The sequence below is a fragment of the Acanthochromis polyacanthus genome, chromosome 9, assembly GCF_021347895.1.
Source record: "Acanthochromis polyacanthus isolate Apoly-LR-REF ecotype Palm Island chromosome 9, KAUST_Apoly_ChrSc, whole genome shotgun sequence".
In the NCBI taxonomy this organism is placed as follows: domain Eukaryota; kingdom Metazoa; phylum Chordata; class Actinopteri; family Pomacentridae; genus Acanthochromis; species Acanthochromis polyacanthus.
In genome coordinates, this window is record NC_067121.1 from 12,020,189 (window position 1) to 12,040,191 (window position 20,003).

At 37.4% G+C, this 20,003-nt stretch overlaps 1 protein-coding gene and 1 long non-coding RNA gene across 2 annotated transcripts in view; both read left to right on the forward strand.

Annotated features, from left to right (window-relative positions):
• Positions 1 to 20,003, forward strand: part of tep1 (telomerase-associated protein 1) — a 61,076-nt gene that overhangs the window by 12,687 nt on the left and 28,386 nt on the right. Inside the window, 23 exon segments of the mRNA XM_051953431.1 lie at positions 3,029 to 3,150; positions 3,303 to 3,377; positions 4,566 to 4,709; positions 4,822 to 5,005; positions 5,008 to 5,115; positions 7,835 to 7,950; positions 8,051 to 8,073; positions 8,076 to 8,105; positions 8,108 to 8,162; positions 8,897 to 8,925; positions 8,928 to 9,013; positions 9,157 to 9,271; positions 9,274 to 9,344; positions 12,817 to 13,007; positions 13,091 to 13,232; positions 13,468 to 13,647; positions 13,728 to 13,820; positions 15,096 to 15,231; positions 17,140 to 17,299; positions 18,463 to 18,596; positions 18,673 to 18,761; positions 19,705 to 19,819; positions 19,920 to 19,946. Coding sequence (XP_051809391.1) covers positions 3,029 to 3,150; positions 3,303 to 3,377; positions 4,566 to 4,709; positions 4,822 to 5,005; positions 5,008 to 5,115; positions 7,835 to 7,950; positions 8,051 to 8,073; positions 8,076 to 8,105; positions 8,108 to 8,162; positions 8,897 to 8,925; positions 8,928 to 9,013; positions 9,157 to 9,271; positions 9,274 to 9,344; positions 12,817 to 13,007; positions 13,091 to 13,232; positions 13,468 to 13,647; positions 13,728 to 13,820; positions 15,096 to 15,231; positions 17,140 to 17,299; positions 18,463 to 18,596; positions 18,673 to 18,761; positions 19,705 to 19,819; positions 19,920 to 19,946 — 2,425 coding nt within the window.
• On the forward strand, positions 5 to 2,601 carry LOC127535439 (uncharacterized). Its single transcript, XR_007944293.1, has 2 exons — positions 5 to 116; positions 227 to 2,601. It is a non-coding gene; the product is annotated as an uncharacterized LOC127535439 (long non-coding RNA).

Here is a 20,003-nt window from a genome sequence, read left to right on the forward strand (position 1 = left end):
GTTGGTTCATTTGCATGTGTCGTTTGCTATCACTTAATTACCATTCAAGTCTGTCTGAACTGTGTTTTCTTACAGTTCTGCAACCATAATCACGTATATTGTGTATATAAAACACAGTTAGTTAGTTTCAAGTTTATTTGTAAAAGGACAGTGTGCAGTTACATTAAAAAGATGGTTGCACCAGATTTAGCTTCAAGCTAATTTCCATCTGTAAATACAGATGGAGGACATAGCCTATGGCTCTGCAGTCTTTCAAACAGTCAACATGGGATGAAAGATGGTTTCAAAAGAAGCTTACATTGTATGGAAGTCTATGAGAAAATAGTCTGACTTGCTAGATGTAGACTGGAGGTCTAAGCCTGGCTTTGGCCACTCCTTGCAGGCAAATTGCTACTTTCCTTCCATCATCTTTTAATTTTTTTTTTCTCCTATAGCAGAATGATAGGCAGCATTTCAAATCTTTTTAATTCGAGGATGTACCCCAATGCCCTTTCATGCACTATGTGGATAATTGGTGCCTTCTATTATATCAGGTTAAGGCTCCTCAAACTTAGTGTACAATAATCAGTCATCTGCATAGAATTGAATGTCTTTATTGTAATTGCAAAGCTGTATAATGATTTTTTTTAAAAATATTTTATTTTTAAATTTTCAAATTAACAAAATAGAGAATACAAAAGACCACCCCACACCCCTTACACATACAAACTAAAAGAGTACCTAAGACAAAACTTGTAGGTGATAATCAAAGTAATGGGAAAAAAATAGAATAGAAAGTAAGAGGTGGTGCAAGTAATCCTGGCTTATGCAGTTGACTTGTGGTGTATCAATTTAGTATTGTTTTTGTAAGAAGTCTGATAAAGGTGCTGGCAGAGTGTCAAATCTTCAGAAAAGTGGTGTATTCGTTTGTTAGAGTGTACGTAATCTTTTGGAGTGGAATACAGCTTTTCATTCCCATTGGCCATCTCGCTTAGCTATGGGGAGATGGGAGCTAGACTTCCATGTCACCGCTAGACACTTCCTGGCAGTGCATAAAGCCATCTCAAAAAATCTGTTTTGACAGTTCTTAAAATGTGTTTTAATGGTTATAAGGCTCCCCAGTAGGCAAATTTGTGGGTGCAATGAGAAGGCAAATCCTGCAAATTTTGTCATACTGTCGCTAAATTTGCGCCAAAAAATACTAAGTTTTATACATGACCACGTGCAATGCAAAAACAAGCCCCACTCTGAACCACATCTGAAACATGTCTGATAGCTCAGGTTTATGTCTATGCAATCTCTGTGGCGTAATATAGAGTTGGTGAAAGAAGTTATAATGGATCGATCAGTATCTTGCATTAGTAGTGGCCGACAAACTTCTTGGCACAACCAAAAGACTGCATCAATCATTATATTCAACTCTTGACTCCCATCTCTCTCCAGATCGGTTATCATAAAAGTCCTCCAAATAGTGAATTCCTTTCTGGTGCCACACTTCCAGAATCCTGATATCCAGAGTCATGGGTATGAGTCGTTCTGTCTCAGAGGTGTTTTAGGTGAGAGTCTAGTTTCTAGTCCAAGACATTTATGGACCTCATGCCGTATTTTAATAAAATGTGTCAAAACATTCTAGTGGTTATAGTCCTTGGGGTCCATTTATAAAAGCACAGTCTCTTTAAAAGCGTACATTGCAATACAGGTCCAGGAGGGGAACACTTTGCTTTTCAAAAAGAAAAGATAAAAGTTGAATTTGAGCACCCAAAACAACACTTTTTAAAACTAGGCACTTGAAGACCGCCCAGTTTATAATCGCATGTAAGTTTCTCCACAGAAACCCTGGGAGTCTTACCATATCATATGAACTTTTGAATATGTTAAAGTGTTTTAAAGAAACTTTCTGGTACTGGAATAGGTAAGGACTGGAAAAAGTATTGTAATAGTGGTAATATATTCATTTTTGCACTATTTATTTGGCCAAGCAGGGTGATAGGCAAATTTGTCCATTTCTGCAATTCCATTATTATTTCATTGCTCAATGCAGGTAAATTAAATTTATACAAGTTTTTAAGATTATTATCAACCATGATTCCAAGGTATCTCACCACATTTGGGGCCCATTTGAATGTATTTCTGTGCTGGTATTCACTATAATCAAATTTTGTCAGTGGGATAATTTCACTTTTTTTTTTTTTTACAATTGACTATATACCTTGAAACCATCCCAAAAATATCCAGGAGTGTCTTTAATTTAGCAAGGGAATCAAATGGGTTTGTCAAATAAAAGAATTATATAATCCACCAGAAGGTTAATTTTGTGGGTTGTGGGTCCCACTTTAAAGCCTTTTATGTCTGCATCTTCTCTGATTGGCTCTGCTAAAGGCTTCATGACAAGAACAAAGAGCGCAGTAGATGGGGGACAACCTTGTCTACTAGATCTACTCAACAAAAAGGCGGTGTATAATGATTTTTTTTTTTTTAAGCAATTCCTCTGGGTGGTACAAAAAGAATACAAGATACAGCGATAAAAGCATTAATACCCAACAACTCGCATATAGAATGAATAAACAGATGTTCCAGCAGGATATTATTATTGCACGTATAGCTGTGATTTTTTTTTTTTTTTTTTTTAACACAATATCTACCAAGAGTTTTATGTCACAAGAGTTAGAAGAGGTTAAAAATCAGTTGAGGAGTCTGTAAGTGCAGATCTTACAACCATCACAGATAATGATTAGTGGGACTATTATGCTCTACAGAATGGGCTGTAAGTAGCTAAGACTAATGTAAAATAATCCTAGTTTTCACTTGATTTCTAATTTCGGTTTATTCTTTGCTTTTCTAACTCGTTTCTGGTTTTTATGTTTCAGTGCAGTTTTGGTTTTAAATTTAAATTTTAAGTTCACGTTGTTTAAGATGAGTTAAGATCATCTTTTACCCCTGTGAAAAACTGCAGAAATACTTGCTTGCAGGGTACAAGTATCTCTGGTTGGGGAGTCACTGCTGCAGATGAAAGTACAGGCTTCTTTCCCAAAATATTTTTGTGTCTCAGGTGGACAACTTCATCATACTGACTGACTACTGGATTAATCAGAGCCTGGTGTCGAATATCAAGCTGTACAAGAATGAAATAAACAACAAAGCGTTGGTCGTGAACATCGGCTTGGCAGATAGGTAATTTGTCATTTTATCCAACATGTGTGCTGTTCTGTCCAGATCACTAATGGGGGTGGGGGGTAATTTTTAGAAATGTGCTGGTGAATGGATGTATTTGTCAGTCTTGTTTCTGTTTCTCTCATCCTGAATGTATTTGCTGTTGTGTTAAGTGGACACAGAGACTCCAAAAACGGCTCTGACAGGAACTGGGTGACGCTGGCAGGCTTCAGTGACCAAATGCTGAGGTAAAATGCATGATTGTTGATTTTCATTACAAAGATAATGGAGCTTATTTATACAAATGTGAAAAATGCTGCAACCTAAAGCCTTATGGTAAACTGGCAATGGTAGGATTGTATTTTACTTTTGTTAATTCATAATTTTAGGCTGTAGGATTATCTTCTTCCTTGTCGTGAGAGGAGAGCACCAATGCTATTTTCATATCTGCTCTTATAAATAAGAAGCAGGAGTCTAAAGTTTCACTTAGCTTGATGGCCAGTATGGCACACTTTGAACATGAGAAAATCCATCCACATCTCCATAATTTGTTTGACTAACTGTAGAAACAGACCGTTACAGCGCTCAGCACAGAATAACACATAACCAACAATATTTTTGAAATTGTTTAGAAGGACAGGCAACACTTGACTTTTTGCAGACTTTATATTGCTGTAGCTTTAATTGTACAAATGAAACAAAAAGTGGCAGCAATCACAGTGTCATTTCTATCAGCAATGCAATTTGTTTCAAGCTATTAAAAATCTTTAATATAAGCCCGAAAGATTTCAGTGAACATTTCCTTGTGATTATCAGTTTTGAGAGTTGATCAGTGTGAAAAAATGTGTTAGTTAAAGTGATGTAAAGTTATATTTGACACACCGAACTGAGTGAAAATTAAAGCAGTCTGAAAACTTTCTGTACCAACTGTAAAATTATGACCTTCAGAAAATGACCTTCTTGAAGAGAATGGGCATGCCTGCATTAATACTAAGCTAAGCTAGCTGGTCATATGTGCATGTTCTCCTGCAGGTGTGAGAGTACCTGCAGGAGAACAAAGCAAATACCATTTTATCAATATGTGAAACTGTTTCTTTTAACTATATGACCAGGTATTAATAAAGTCTTACCTTATTGTATCTCATGCCTTGTCTTGTGTATGGTCTTTTGTCTTGTCTCATCTCATGTTTTGTCTTGTCTTATCTTGTGTCTTGCCTATGTCTTTTTTTGTCTTGTCTCTTGTTATGTCTTGTCTTGTCTTATGTCATATCCTGTCGTATGTCTTGTCTCGTCTTATGCCTTGTATAATGTCTTGTCTCTTGTCTTGTGTCATGTCTTGACTTATGTCTTGTCTTGTCTTATGTCTGGTCTTGTCTCATGTCCTGTGCCTTGCCTTATGTCTTCTCTCTTGTCTTATGTCTTGTCTCATCTCATAGGTTTGTGGTAGAACGAGGGTCTTCCAGGCTGCTGGATCATGTGGAGCATTTGGACAAAATGTACAGCATCCCGCCACTACCGGGAGCAAAAGAACCTGAGACCACAAACAATATTGTCTCAATACCAGCAAGTCCAAAACTGAGGTAAAGTTCTGAGCAATTTTCTAACTTGACCCCTCGGTTTAGGATGTTTGCAGCTAATGACCTACTGTCCAGAATGTTTTATTTCCTTATTAGTTAATTGCTCCGTCCTCAGGTGGCGAGGTGTCCGAGTCTTCATCTCCTCCACCTTCAGGGACATGCACTCTGAGCGTGATGTCCTGGTGCAGAGCGTCTTCCCGGAGCTCCGACGGCGGGCTGCTCAACACCGCCTCCACCTACAGGAGGTGGAGCTGCGCTGGGGCGTGACGGAGGAGGAGTCGGAGCGAGCTGCCCAGCTGTGGCCTGTCGGAGGTTTGTCCGCTGCCAGATGCTGGTGGGGATCCTGGGGGAGCGGTACGGCATGGCGCCCCCCAAACCCGACCTCCCTGACCTGCCGCAGTACAGCTGGGTAAGACAGAATCAGAGCATATATTGGTAAAGCTGTGTAAAAGCACCCAATGCTTACATCCAGAAAACTGTTTTTATTGAAGTTGGGATTGAAATCTCTCTAAAAAAAAAAAAAGTTCAGAACAAACGGAAGATTATTCAAAGAAAACTTCTTACATTGAAATTATAATTACATTCTTCATTTCCTACAATGAAATGGAATAAGATAGATAAAATACCTAAAAACAATCATTATCTGTCAAAATTATTAACATCACAAGGATAATTTTTGGTAAATTCACAGCACTTTTGTCTAAGCAGCCTTTACAAAGTACATTAGTTGAGCATGAAATGAAAAGATTGACACAAGGAATAAAAATCGTTATTGAATTCATTATACATAATAAATATTTTAAATAAAAGATATAAGCTGAAGTTTTAGACCTCTGCAGAGCTTATTCTCTTCTTTTCCATTAAGCTTTGTTGATTGAATGCGGGTTAATTATTTCCTTTCAAGATGTCTTGTGTCATGTCTACTATTTGGCTGATATTTACAATAGAGGTGCAAAATTGCTGGTATTAACAATATTAAAGTATAAATAATCTAAGTCCAGTGTAAAAATGTTAATATCAGGATGAAATGAATTCAAGATTAAATGTATTGTCTCAACACAATAGAATAATATGTTAATAGAATTAAAGATTACAGAAGAAGAGCAAATTAAAGTGTTGAAGGACCAATAAATCATTTAACTTCTACCTGCAACCCACAATAACAACAGTATAACATTTTTAGAATCTAATTTAACTGTCGCTCCTAAATGGAGCGACAGTTAATTTTTAACGTTTTTGATACATCATTTTTAATCATTTTTTTAGTCAAAATGTCATCACCTTAGTGTCATCATATTAGTTATGAGGATGTGCTACTGTCCTCCATTTGACATAATTTAAAATAGCTGATCGTTTGGTTTTATATTGTTGGTTTGATGAAAGAAGATATCTGGAGACATTACCTTAGGTTTTAGTACTGTTTCCTGACATTTTGTGTATCAAACAAAGTTATCAATCAACAAAATAATCAGCAAATACTGATAGTTACAGCTTCATATGTAAGTTTCTGTAATGTACTATTGTGAAACCAGTCAGATATTACATCATCAAAGTTTAGCGATCCTTAAAGAGAACCTGCCACAAGATCATTATTTAAAGGTAGAAATGTCAGCAACAAGTGCAGCTAGTATTCTATCATATATTTTGGGCAACAGATAACATCCAGACTGCTTTTTACAGTTTTTCTCTATTGATAAGACACTGTTCCTGAAAAATAGCACACACAGCAAACATTGCTCACTATTTCTTTATTAGGACACAGTTCGCAAAGGACTGCACACTTGTGTCAAATGTGCACTTCATTGTCAAACTTTGAACTTTGTTGTCAAAATTAGACACACAAAGCAAAACTAGGACACTGTACTGCTGAGTACAAACATTCCTCTCATTGTATTTTCACATGAAGTGTAAATAAATGACAGTCCTCAAAGTGACAACTTAAACACAAATGCATCCTATAAATGAATCTGAGCGAGGCCATTGCAGTGCCAGACTGTAGATTACAAAATAAAACAATGTAGACAAAAAAAATTACAGCACAGTACTGTACACAGTACAGTATGCAGATATTTACACCACGTCTGCATCAATTCTTTCAGCCTGGTCAGCCCACAGGACCTCATCAACATCACAAGCTATGTTTTCTCTGGCCAGGCAACATGGAAAGAAAGACCTTGTGTGTCTGATCCAGCCCTGACTTGCATCAGCAGAAACATCACCACATGCCAAGACCATTGATTGCAAGAGATTTTCCCAAAGTATGGCTGCCGCTCACATACCTTCCACCTCCATGTAGAGAAGAATTCTTCTATAGGATTCAGAAAGGGAGAATATGGCAGCAGAAAAACCACAATAACTTGAGGGTTCATACTGAACCATTCCCGAATTAATAGTCCTCTGTGAAAGCTAACGTTGTCCCACATGTATTCATGTGGCCTATCATTAGAATCGAACTGAAAAACTCTCTGGAACAAACGCACACAAAACACAGAAAATGTCAGTCATGTACACTTTCTGTAATTTACCAGCACTTGTGAACCAGAATAATGCATTGCATTTTTTTTATAGTATCTCAAAACATTTCTGACTGCTTGTATTGTTCCAGTATAGACATGTCACTGAAATGACAAACGACATTTACATCCCATGTAAAGTAAACCACAATAAACCTGAAACCATTTACTTCATGCAACATCTTAATCATCTGCTGACCTCAACAACAGATTGCATTCTGAACAGCTAATTCTGTTTCCCAGCAGGTTTTATAGTGTGCACTTCACTGGCAAAAGTGTTTTCAGTTTTGACCTGTTGTCTTAATTGTGACAGCAGTGTTGGAACAGTGCCCCAATTCTGCTTCATGTTCACTTTTCGAAAAATGTGTGCTACGAGTGAAGAATGTGTTTTTCAAAAAGAGTGAAAGAGTTTTCAAAACTCTGTGCAAACCATGAATAGTGTTCAAGGTTTTGACAAGAGAGACCTGTTTTTGAGGAATGTGTGCAGTCAGTTGGTGGCTGTGTTGAGTGGAATTTAGTGTCTTATCAATTGAGGAAAAACTGTAAGATGCTGAGTTTACTGAAATTGTTCTCCTAAAACAGTGAAATGAGACAGATTTCATTCTCTGTTTGCAGCTGGCTTCGGCTCCAGAAGGTCTGTCCATCACAGAGATGGAGATCCGTCAATTTGAGGCTCTTTACCCCGAAGTAGCAAACCAGCGAATGTTCTGCTACTTCAGAGATCAAACGTCGTCAAGTATGCGTTTTAAATTTGTTCGTAAAATTGATGTCAATAATGGGGCTCGTAGGATACGGTGAAGGTGTTGTTGACCCTGGCTTCTGCTGTTCCAGATCAGTTCCTGTGGCTTGGAGATCGTATTTGCTGCTGAATCAAAGAACGCAGAGTCTAAATGGCCTCTCTGAAGAAAAGACTCTTGGAAAGTGATGTGAAGGTGACTGAAAAGTAAGCCATCCCAGTCACCTGTCTGGCAGTGAAGCCATGAATTTAACCCTCTGAACCCCAGAACACACTAGTGAGTTTTAAAAGCATGTTATCTGTTAAAAAAAAAAAAAAAAAAAAATCACCAAAATTACACCATTATCAGCGTAGAAATTGTAAAAACAGAACTGTCTCCTTTCAACTTTCTAACAGTCCTTGAACTCCTCGTTTGTAATTTGATGTTACATACACAATTTAGGCTTGAAATTGTGATATTTTATTAAATAGTATTCTCCATTTTTCATTTTAAAAAATATGCTAAAGCCTAAATGTTTGTGCAGGTTTCTGTGAAAAACAAAAAATCTGTCTCTTCAGTACCAAAGCAGATAGGAGACACGTGTGGAAACAAAGTAAGAATGTAGGTAATAAAGTATTAGTTGTTTTAAAATTTTTTGTTAAAATCAAGCATAGATATTCAGTTTTTCTTGTTCTTCTTTATGTTTTGTGGTGTTGTGCCTTTGCTATACTCCACAGCAGATATCTTCTGTTCTCTCTCCTCCTTTATGCTGTTGCTTTGCGGTGCAGGACTTAAAGTGAGGAAAAACATGACAGAAAACACTCAGAAGCTGTTTTGGGTTCAAAGGGTTAAAATAGTTCATTGTTCTTTTTGAAACTAATCATTTTAAGGTTATTTTAATACATTTTAGATCGAGCCAATGTGTGATTTTCAGTCCTGATCGGTGATGTTTTTGTCTTAGTTACTCATGTGAGTGGGGAGGCGTTGTGGAAGGAAGCCACATCTGAAAAATCTGGAGGACTTTGGCAAATCTGTGCTGGAGGACCTTTGGATGGCTGTTGTCAAGCTGTTTGTGGAGGTGAGTCACTCAATCAATTTATCTAAATGACAGAAATCCCACCTTGCAATCTTCATTCGTAGCACTCATAGCTCTTTTACAATCCTGAGTGACATATATCCTATCAGATACAAGCCAACATTTTTTTATCCTCCATCTGGCAGGAGGACGACGAGGCCAAGGTTGCATCAGAGGTGTCTGAACAGGAGATTCACCAGGAGGGCGCTGCAGAGGCAGTCTTTGGCCGGTCACAGCTGCTGTCTGGTGCCGTGACAATTGTGACCGAGTGCAGAAGAAGGGAGGGATGATGGTGGTCGAGGGAGGACCTGGAGATGGCAAAACGGTCTTCATGGTAAATTAAGACTTAGAGTCTGTCTAACATGCTGCTTAAATGTATAGAAAGGTGAATAAAACATGAAAGAACGCCTAATGAAGATTTGTCAGAACATCAAAAGTGATTATTTCTTTTGATCATGGAGGACCTCAATTTGATTTCTAACTAACAGCTATTTGATTATTAACTAATTTTTATGGATCGACGGATATTGGTTTCCGAAGGCCAATTTATGCTAATAAAAGTAGTATGACCAGTGTTTTCGGAACCGATGACACATTAAATGTAATGTATTGAACAGCATGTGATAGAGAACTAGCTGGACTTTAACGCTTTCAATTTCGATTTAATTACAGAAGAAATGGCGCGTAAATAAATTAATGCTTTTAACGCCACCTTCATCAGTTCCCTAAGTTGGCACACCGGTAACACTGGAACACTCCAGCCCAGTAGGTGAAAGTAAGGAACCTAAAGTCGGTCTGCAGCATAGGTCTGGTCTGCATCACTTCAGTGCGATGAACGTGTTGGCTGTTAACACCATGAGCTAACGTTGGCTTATGACAGTCCTACTAATGGCTAACGGTGTAGCCAGTCCCATAATAGACCACTTTAGAAGACCATGCAAGTGCTTTAGTTTACAAAAAGTTGTAAAATGTTGAATATAATTGCTAGATTTCTTTGAGTTTGCAGTAATCTGTGAATTAGCAGACAGATGAAAAAAGCGGATAAATAGAAGGAAACACTTTTGTGGTTTAAGTTATACACTGCCAAAGAGGCGGCGCCTCGACAGAGTAATAAATTAAACCAAAATTCTCTTTTAATAACTTAATATAACTATTCAGTTTATGAAAAAAATATTGTTTGAAATAAAAAGAACCGTAAATATGACACCATTTGTGACCAGAACTAAGAAAACAGAATGAATCTGTGATTTCTACTTTTTGAAAATCCTTCAACTACTGATGCTTTGGTATGTGCCATACAGTGGTGAAAAAAACAAACTAAATCCAGGCTTAAAATTGTGTAATTTTACAAATTTCAAAATATATACACGTATGTCTGTTTAATGATTCAACTGTCAACCAAAGTTATTTGAACTGAAAATAATTACTTATTGTGTCAAATATGCTGTTTGACAAAAATGCGGAATGCGATTAATTACAAAGTCATGTAATTAATTAGATTTTTTTTCGCATCCCACGCTACAGAGACCTGTCATTCATAACGAGATAATAAGGGTGACGTATACCTGACTGTGTAAAATAGAAATAGGAGTGGAGTAAATTAGGACGTTTTCAAATGAGATTGATCAGTTTGTTGACTGCAGTTCCCCGTCTGCTGTTCTTCTCTATTTTCTTAATCTTTCACTGTTCTATCAAATTCATTGCCCACTAAGGTCCAGATCTTAAGAGTATTCACTATTATCTTCCAGACTCTAGGTTAATCTGTGGCCTTCTAATGAGTCGCTAGCTGTTAGCATAGCATTGGCCATTGTGAGACAAGCTAAGTTCCTGATTTTGACAACGGGCTTGTTTCTTTTCAATTTTTTCAGTTTCTGCTTGAGAGACATATTTCTGATTCCACAGAGTGGGCAGACAAGAGAGGAGGCTGAATCAGACCTGAAGTAGCGCATTTATCAATCATTTTCTAGTAATCGGAATTGGCAAATACTGACCACAATAATGGGCCAGGCCAATAATCGTTCTATTTCTACTCATTTTTGGACTGAGATGGGTTTCCAGAGAAATAGAAATGGAATGAAAAGTGTTTGATTTGTCAAGTTACTTAAAGTTTCCCCAACTCTTCCCCAAAACCCGGCAGTGGGTTTGAAAGGATATTGGAAACATCAACCACTATTTACTCTCAATCATGATGTTTCATCAAAATCATTTAAAAATCCACCAAAAATGAACCATTTCAGTGAAACGGATTACGTAAACAACGAAAAAAAATTCCTGCACTTGTTGACACCACAATGAAGCCATTAGAGATTCAGCTGCGACAACCGTCACGTGACATAAATTCTGGATTTTGGTTTAAATCAACTGAAGCAGACAAGCATGGAAACAAATTAAAACGGTCATATTTATAAAACGAAAAAGCACTCCGAGTGCAGTACTCCACCAATGTTGCTCGGTTGTATTATTTCTGATGGCTGAAATCTTGAAAAAATCATGTCAGAAATCACGACAACATAGAATGTGGTCATTTAATATAGATGTACCCACAAACAAGATGACCTTGTGCTGAACACAGGTGTTTGTGTTTTGCATGTGTTTATGTATGGATACCGAATTGCATGACCTAAATATGTAGCGGGCGGCGGGAATTGATGGGACTTGGAAACACCCCCACAATTTAATCAGTTGTTCCTTATATAATTTCTGATGGATTAGTCCGCAACGGTAGCCTAGCCATGCTAGATCCCATGTTTCTGACGGCACAAGGGTCGAGGGAAGCTCGACAGGGAGGGAGGCGGGCTAAAAGGTTGTCTATCAAATCCCTCTGCAGCAATTGGGTAGGTATACAACCAATCAAGGCAACAAATAGGCTGACGTGGTTCCGAGAGCACCGGCGGATTGTGTGGCTAAGTCCCATTAGCTTCCCAACCAGCGGAGCCAACTGGTATATTAAAGATTTGCCATATCCCGTCGGCATAAGTCCAAATACGTCTTTCTTCTCAATGAAACACTTCAGTGCCGTCCTTGTTTATCTTTCAAGTTGAATTTTAGCTTCAAATCTTTAAGGGCTGTGGCCAAAGCCGAGTCGAAAGATAACTGCTTATTGTGCGCTTGTTGTTTCTGTCAGAATCGTCACGCCTCTGTCGTCACTTCGTTACGCCCGCCTTCTGACTCTACACTTCATGGTGATTGGTCTGGCCAGTTTTAGGAGAATTCAACCTCGAGCCTTATGGAGGGTAACTAGACCCACCCTGGCAGAGAATTAAATTCGTTGCCGTGGGTTGTCTAGCGCGGCTAGGCTACCGCAACGGTGGATTTGTAATAGGATCGCAATCATGTGATCGTCAGCAGGCAGCTGACATTGCATTTATTTGTTGTCATAGTTACATAGCTGCTATCTCGCTATGATACAGAAACCTTGAACAAATGCGTGGATCCAGACTATTACCCGCATCACTGCCAAAATCTAATCACTTGGTCTTTGTGTCATTTCTGACCTTACCTGAAATTTCAAATCCATTAGTATTAGTTTTTGAGTAGTGTTGCTAATGGACAAATGGACAAACCAACGCCGATCATCACATAACTCCACTGAGGCTCCGCATCTTTGGCAGTTTTTCAGCACAACTTGGAAAGATTTTGTACGCGTTGTTTCGATATTTTTGTGAAATTAGTAATCAGAGAAATCCTACTCATGCTTTTTCATCTTAATGCATTTTCTGCACTCCTTAATAGTTGAGCTGTTTCCAGAGAGATGCAAGACTTTATTGCCAAGACGGGAGTTCACATATTTAATTTTTACCACACAGGCTGCTCTGGCAGATGGCCTCAGGACTGAAGTTAAGTCTAAAAGAAACATTGTGTACGATGTAATTTCCTACTCCACGGCTTCCAGCCAATCGGCACGCTCTGTGGAAAATCTTCTCCAATGCCTCATTCAGTGGCTGAGGAAGCTGAAAGACTCAGAGATGGGATCATCACCTCTTCCCCACTCGTACAAGTACGTAACTTTCCTTAATTTCATCTGCGCATGACTAATGGTTTCTAGCTGATTGTTTGATCATGTATTCTCTCTTTTCTCAGGGATTTGCTGTCAGAATTTCACTCCATGCTGAGTGATGTGAAGAAGGACAAACCTCTGGCACTACTTGTTGATGGAGTCGATCTTGTCCGAGATGGCAGAGGTCGGCTGAACTCCGACTGGATCCCTCAGCAGCTTCCACAAGTAAGTCACATGAGCAGAAAACTGAGGAGGCGTTGTATTATAGATGACAAAAAACGAAAATGGAAAAGCTTCAAGCAGCTGAATAGTCAGTTATAACTTTACACATTTCTTGCACCAAAACAATACTTTTTTTGATTGAGCTATGAAAACTAAATCTGGTTTAGATGCAAAAAAAATGCGTTACTCTGTTTAATTTTGAGCCACAGTGAAGCTCAGATCGTCTTTTCCTTGTCAGGGAGTGTGTTTGGTGATGAGCGTCACATCCAAAGCAGCTCTGTTACAAACACTGGCCAAGAAAGCAGGTACGTTCCTGTTTACACTGACACAGCTCACCATGCTGGACCGAAGGGAGGTGGTTCAGAAGAAGCTGGACACCTCTGGGAAGAGACTCAGTGATTCTGCATTCAACAACCAGGTTCTTCTCAACACTTTCTTCATTTGGTGTTTTCGTTTTTCTGCATTTATGCTAAAACTGTGCCGTCTGTGCTTGTTCAGCTTCAGATGCTAACAATGAAGAAAGGAGCAGTGAGTCCTCTCTACCTGCATCTTGCCTGTGATGACCTGAAGAACTTTGCCTCCTTTGATAAGGTCTGAGCTCACTTTTTAGCCACATCCACATGAGATTTACTGGTTATATTCTAGTGTTGGCAGTGTGATACTTCGACGAAAACTTCATATAACATTTAACTCTACGAAAGAAGCTGATAACATAGAAATGGTGGCAATCTAGAAATGGAAAGTAGAGTAGTAAATCAATATCAATATAATGATTTATTAAAGAATGATATTTATTATGTATGTCTGTGTAGTGTACAATAAATATTTATGTTAATTTCAATTAATTGCGAGACCATTTTTTCGAAATGACAAAGCTATTTCTTAAGACATTAGATTTTCGTGCAACTGATTGAGGTTTGATTAGCTTATACTTTTGGGATCAGTGATTGCAGCATCCTGCAATCATCCTACAATCACTGCAATAAAAGAAGTGATTGCCCATACCTGTTCGTTTCATCCCAACAGTGCTGTACACTGTACTGTTGCACTGTCCTCCACCTGCCTGTGGTATATAAAATAACACTGTGTATTTATTTGTAATAACTGTATTTTGTACTAAACGCTGGGTCATTTAAATTTTGCATCAAAACTCACATGCTCTTATACACGTATCTATAGTTGTACATAGCAGGTAAAAGCTCATTTTACTCCTGTAATCTGTTGCCTTTGTTTAAAACACTTGTTTTATTTTGTGTATGTACTTTATAAAGCAAACAAAACACCAAATTCCTTGTATGTGTTCACAAAATTGGCCAATAAAAATAATTATATTAATAAAATAACTTTATTTCTGTAGCACTTTTCAAAACTGGGGTTACAAAGTACTTCACAAAGCATAAAAATACACAAAATATTAGATACAAAAATAAAATATATCAACCAGTATCAATTTTGAAACCGTTTAAATTGAGCCACTGACTGAGCTGTTCTGACAGTGTGTTCCACAGTGTTGTGGCTAAAACTGCAAAAGCATGATCCCCCTTAGTTTTGCGCCTGGATTGAGGGATGCTTAACAGGAGCTGGGTTTCACATTTCAGGAGTCGAGGTGTAGAATATGGTGATAAAAGTTCAGAGCAGGGCTAGATCAAGTAGAGATCTAATACGTTTGGTTTTGTATGGGGAGCCAGAGTAATTGTTGCAGGACCAAAATTATGTGAGTAATCTTGGTGTGAGTTTTGAACCAACTTTAGCTGGGTGATTGTTGAGGCTTTGAGGCACGTGAATAAAGAGTTAGAATAGTCCAGACGGGAGAAAATGGGTGTTTGTAATTAAGGCTCATTCTGACGCTGTGTCTTTGTGTCTCAGTTGAAGGAGAACCTGCAGGACTTGCCTCAGTCTCTCAGCCAGTTGGTTCAGTACAGCCTGAAGAGACTCTGCTCGCAGTACAGAGGCATGCTAGGACTCCGCTGGGCTCTTTCAGCGCTCGCTGTCAGCACCACTGGTAAGATTAGTCATGTTTCACTATTTATAAGCCTTTTGGGGCTCGAGATTTGCTGTACTTATGTTGTGCTAGAAGAATATACTAAATGGCAAAATATTAAAGGGATATTGACACTTAAACGTCTGAACCTCAAGGAGTTTCTGGTGTTTTCTTGATCCTGTTTCTTCATTGTAGGCTCATTTTTCACTGCACTATAAAGTCCTACACTTCTGTGGAAACAACACAACCATGGATGAAAATGGAGAGAATTCAGATATGTCCTCTCTGCAGTACGACACATTAATGCCTTAAATCATTTTAAAAAAGCAAATATTTGAATTTATTTGTTTTCCAAAAACTGAAAATTCCTGGAATTGACACATGCAGCTTTGTCCTAAGGGAACTTGAGTGTTGCCAATACTGAAAAATTAAAGAAGATAACTCAATGAACTGTAGATATTTTTCTTCTTACATTTTTCATTTTTTTCAGCGCTCGATTTAGACGGTCGCCAGGTCGCCATTTGCGACGTTTTTAGTCACAAATGGCGACCGTTGAAATCGAGCGTTTTTTGTTTTTTTTCCATAGTTGTCTCCTATCTGTTCTTTGGAAACACAACCTGCAGGACAACCCAGTTTAGCTAACTGCTGTTGAGTCACTAATAGCTACTCGGTTGTACCTAGGAATGAACATATTTTTTACAGAATCAAATTAGAACAAAGGGTAAGTTTTTTTCTTTTTCTCATTCAACCCGAAGTGAAATACAGGAATTTTGATGAATTATCACCGAATTAAAAGCTTAGATTTGGTCAGCAGAACTGCACATCACATATGAATAGTTGAAAGACTCTCATTCAGTTAAAAATTCAACAATCTTTCTGTTTTTGCAGTTTCTAAATCTGATATCTTGTCCATTTTTGGCAAGATAACATACCTTTCAACCTGGTTCTTTTTGGGATTCAGAGGGTTAATTTATGATGATAGTTCTGTGTACATCTACCAGGGTGTGGAGCAGGAGCACAAATATTAAACTAATCATACAGTAGAAATTCCAGGGGCCAGAGTGGCCTATTTTTTATTTATCAATAGTTGTACATGGTTACAAAAAAGGATGCTGACCCCTCCTTTGGACTAGGAGGTGCTAGATGGCTCATGGATGTGATGTGAGCACTTTAGTACGCTGACATTTATTTTTCTACATTCCCAAAAAAGCAGGCATCCTGGAGGATGTATATTAAAATTAGTTTTATGTACAGATTTAAACAGAGCAGTGGAAAAGCAACCTGACCCCTTTTTTTTAATATATGATAAAACAGATCCAATCCAAATAGCACATCCAAACCTGACCCATGACGACCTTAAGATAATTTGGCCCAATCCATAATGTGTTAACGGAGAGAGAATGCACACAACATCAGTGCTATCGAGTATTAGATCAGATTACAAACAAACTAATGCTCTAAGAATATATGAGGTGGTTAGAAGCAGAGTTTTATATAATTTCTGTAATATTTTGTGGTGTAGATTTTCGTGGCAAAGTAGACTAACCCACAACCCAATCACAGCATTACAGTGGCGCTTCTAATGTTAGACCATTCTTGAAAACACAAAACTTTGAACCCGTTTTTCTCTTGAGAAGGTTGGAGGTTTTGGACCACTCTGATCCAAACCCTTCAAATGTTGTGATCGAAGCATAAACAACTCACATAAAGCTTGCACAAATAAAAATTAACATAGTTAATTAATATTGTATGCTGTATATAAAAAACTTAATGTCCTATTTGCACCTTGTACACTCGCAATGAAAGCTGCTATAGCAGAAAGAAGATGGTACCTTGCACGTTGAGGTCCATTTGGATTCACTATGAATTAATCAGAAGTTTGCTTAAACTGAACCAACTCTGTTCACCTCAACATTTTGTCCTCCACAGGCCTGAAGGAGAAAGATTTCTACTCTTTGCTGAACACCTGCAACGATCTGTCCTCATTGGATGGACAGAACACCTGGGAGGAAGTTCTGAACCTGTCCAGGAAGCCCAACGGACGCATCCCCATGGCGACTTTCACTCGTATTGTGCAGACTTTACAAAGGTATGAATCCCACCTGAGTTTGAAGTGTTAGAAATCCAAGAATGTTAAGATGATGGTGGGAATTTCAATCAGACAGATGAGTCTTATTCCATATTAAACTTAATCTCTGGGTCATTCAATCTCACATTAATCTCTCAACAATCTCAGATTTTTCTAAAATCTTTGTAGTATAAAATATGGACATTTATATAGATATGTTACATATTAGCTTGACATATTAAATACTTTCTTTTAAAACTTGCCCTTCAACTCACTTTCAGTATACTTATTTCACACGTTGAAAATTAAAGCTATGCCTCTGCAACAATATCTCCAGAACAATTAACGGCAAAGAACACCTATTACAAAAAATATATATAGATTTTGGTTATGTTTGGGGCTATATTTGGATTGTGGTCATGTCTTCTCAATCAGTTATGAGAGTTCACTAAAAAATAACTTGTGATCAAATTTTCTTTGTTTTGTGTTAAGTGTAAATACATACGCTAATGTTGAAAAGTTTGGGGTCACCCAGACAATTTGTTTCCCATGAAAACTCACACTTTTATTCATGTGCTAACGGTTTTCTAATCATCAGTTAGCCTTTCAACACCATTAGCTAACACAGTGTAGCATTAGAACACAGGAGTCATAGTTACTGGAAATGTTCCTCTGTACCCCATGTAGATATTCCATTAAAAATCTGCCGTTTCCAGCTAAAGTGATCATTTACATATTTATATTGACAATGTCTGGACTGTTTTTTTTGTTTTTTTTTTTTAAATTTAGTGTTATCTTCATTGAAAATATTTTCTTTCAAAAATATGAAGTGACCCCAAAGTTTTGAAAGGTAGTAAATGGTTGAGAAAATATCACTAGTTGACTTCAGCATTATCTTTAATTTGTGCTCAAAGATGGGACTTTTTATGACAGCTTCACTTTTTCACATTTCAACTTGATCATAATCAGTGATCCTTTGATGTACTTGTCCAATGTTACGATGAGAAATAACGGTGAAAATTTCAGGCTTTTTGCCATCTGCTAAATGAAATTGTAGAATCGATGTTTCCTGAGATAGTGCTGTTCAAACAAAGTTAAAAAAAATCTGAAAGTGGGTCGACAGTCAAGTTTACAAAACCAGTTATGTTTTATGAAATTAAACATGTCTGTTTCTTTTCCTGCAGTCTGATTGGTTCGTCTTGTTGCCACGACACCGATGACTTCCTGGTTCTCACCAATCCGGAGGTGAAACGAGGCTTTGAGGAGCTTCTGCTCCCAACAGAAGGTGACAGAACCAGAGCTCATCTCGTACTGGCAGGTAAACCACACACAGTTTGTTGTTCACACCCTACATTTAAGCTTCTGTATATTTAAAGCGATTTTTATCTCCTCAGCTCTTCTGTGGACGCTGGCCGACCCTCAGGACTCAGATACTTTCTTCCACTGTGAGACCGACTCTGTCATGAACCTGCCTGCTAGCCTGGTTAGGAATCTACAGAAACACTACATATAAATCAAAACAGTGTTTCTGCTCCAATAAATAAACTAAATTACACGTTTTTGACAAAGCAGCAGACATATACCACATATATAATTACTTCTTGAACTGTTAAATCGATAAAAAGCTGAGAAAAACTCATATTCTGCACGTCAGTCACTTCTCTATAATTATGTCACAGTACAGAGCAACAACACAATTATACATTTGTTACCATTTATTACACTCTATAGTTATATTTGTTTTTTTAAGTAGAACGCACATTTTTACATTTTTTGCTTGTACTTTTCTATTTATATTATGACATATTTTTCTCCTTATGTTTATATTTTTAGAATATATATTTCTTTTTATTAAAATATTTAGGACATATGTTCTATTAATATTTTCAGGACCTTTATTCTTCCTGAATTAAATTTTTTAGGACACGTTTTTCTACTTGTTCGTATTTTTAGGTCACATTTTTCTACTTATATTTCTGTTTTTAGGACATATTTTTTTCCATGTGCGTATATTTTTAGGACGTATTTTTCTATTTATATTTATAATTTTAGGACATATTTTTCTGCTTGTGTTTCTTATATTTTTTTCTTCTGCTTAAGTTTATGACTTGAACAAGAGCAGCTGTAACATGATTAATTTCCCCTCAGATTAATTATTTCTAATTCTGATTATTAGTAAAATTTGGTTTAAATAAGAAATCATCTTATTTTTTCCCCTTAAATCAAAGTGGGTTTGTTTTCCTAGTATTTTTTTTATTTATCCAGCACATAAGCATTTATCATGCTTGTTGTTATTTTTAAGATCGTTAATTCAAATATTCAGGAAATTACACTCGTATAGAATAGTTTCGTACATGTTTCTCAGACAAATCCTGGTTACAGATTATATTTATTGAAGATTTTCACTAGTGACTGCCTTTATTTAGATTCAAAGTGGACAACTGGAGGTTCTTCATTCCCTGCTCTCCAGCTACTATTTCCTTTATGCCAATGTGAGTCATGGCCTCCTGCACCACCTTCTGGAGACGTACAGCTTGTTTGGTGAGTATGAACGACACTTATCTGTAACTGCATTAGAAACTGTCTTATTTACAACAAAATGCTGGTGTTTTTATCCTGTGCCATTTTGCTTTTCCTGTAGATAAGAAGAACACAACCGCATCCTCATGTAAGAGCTGAAATAAATACTTTACCCACAAATACTTTCCAGATGTGTTTCATTCCT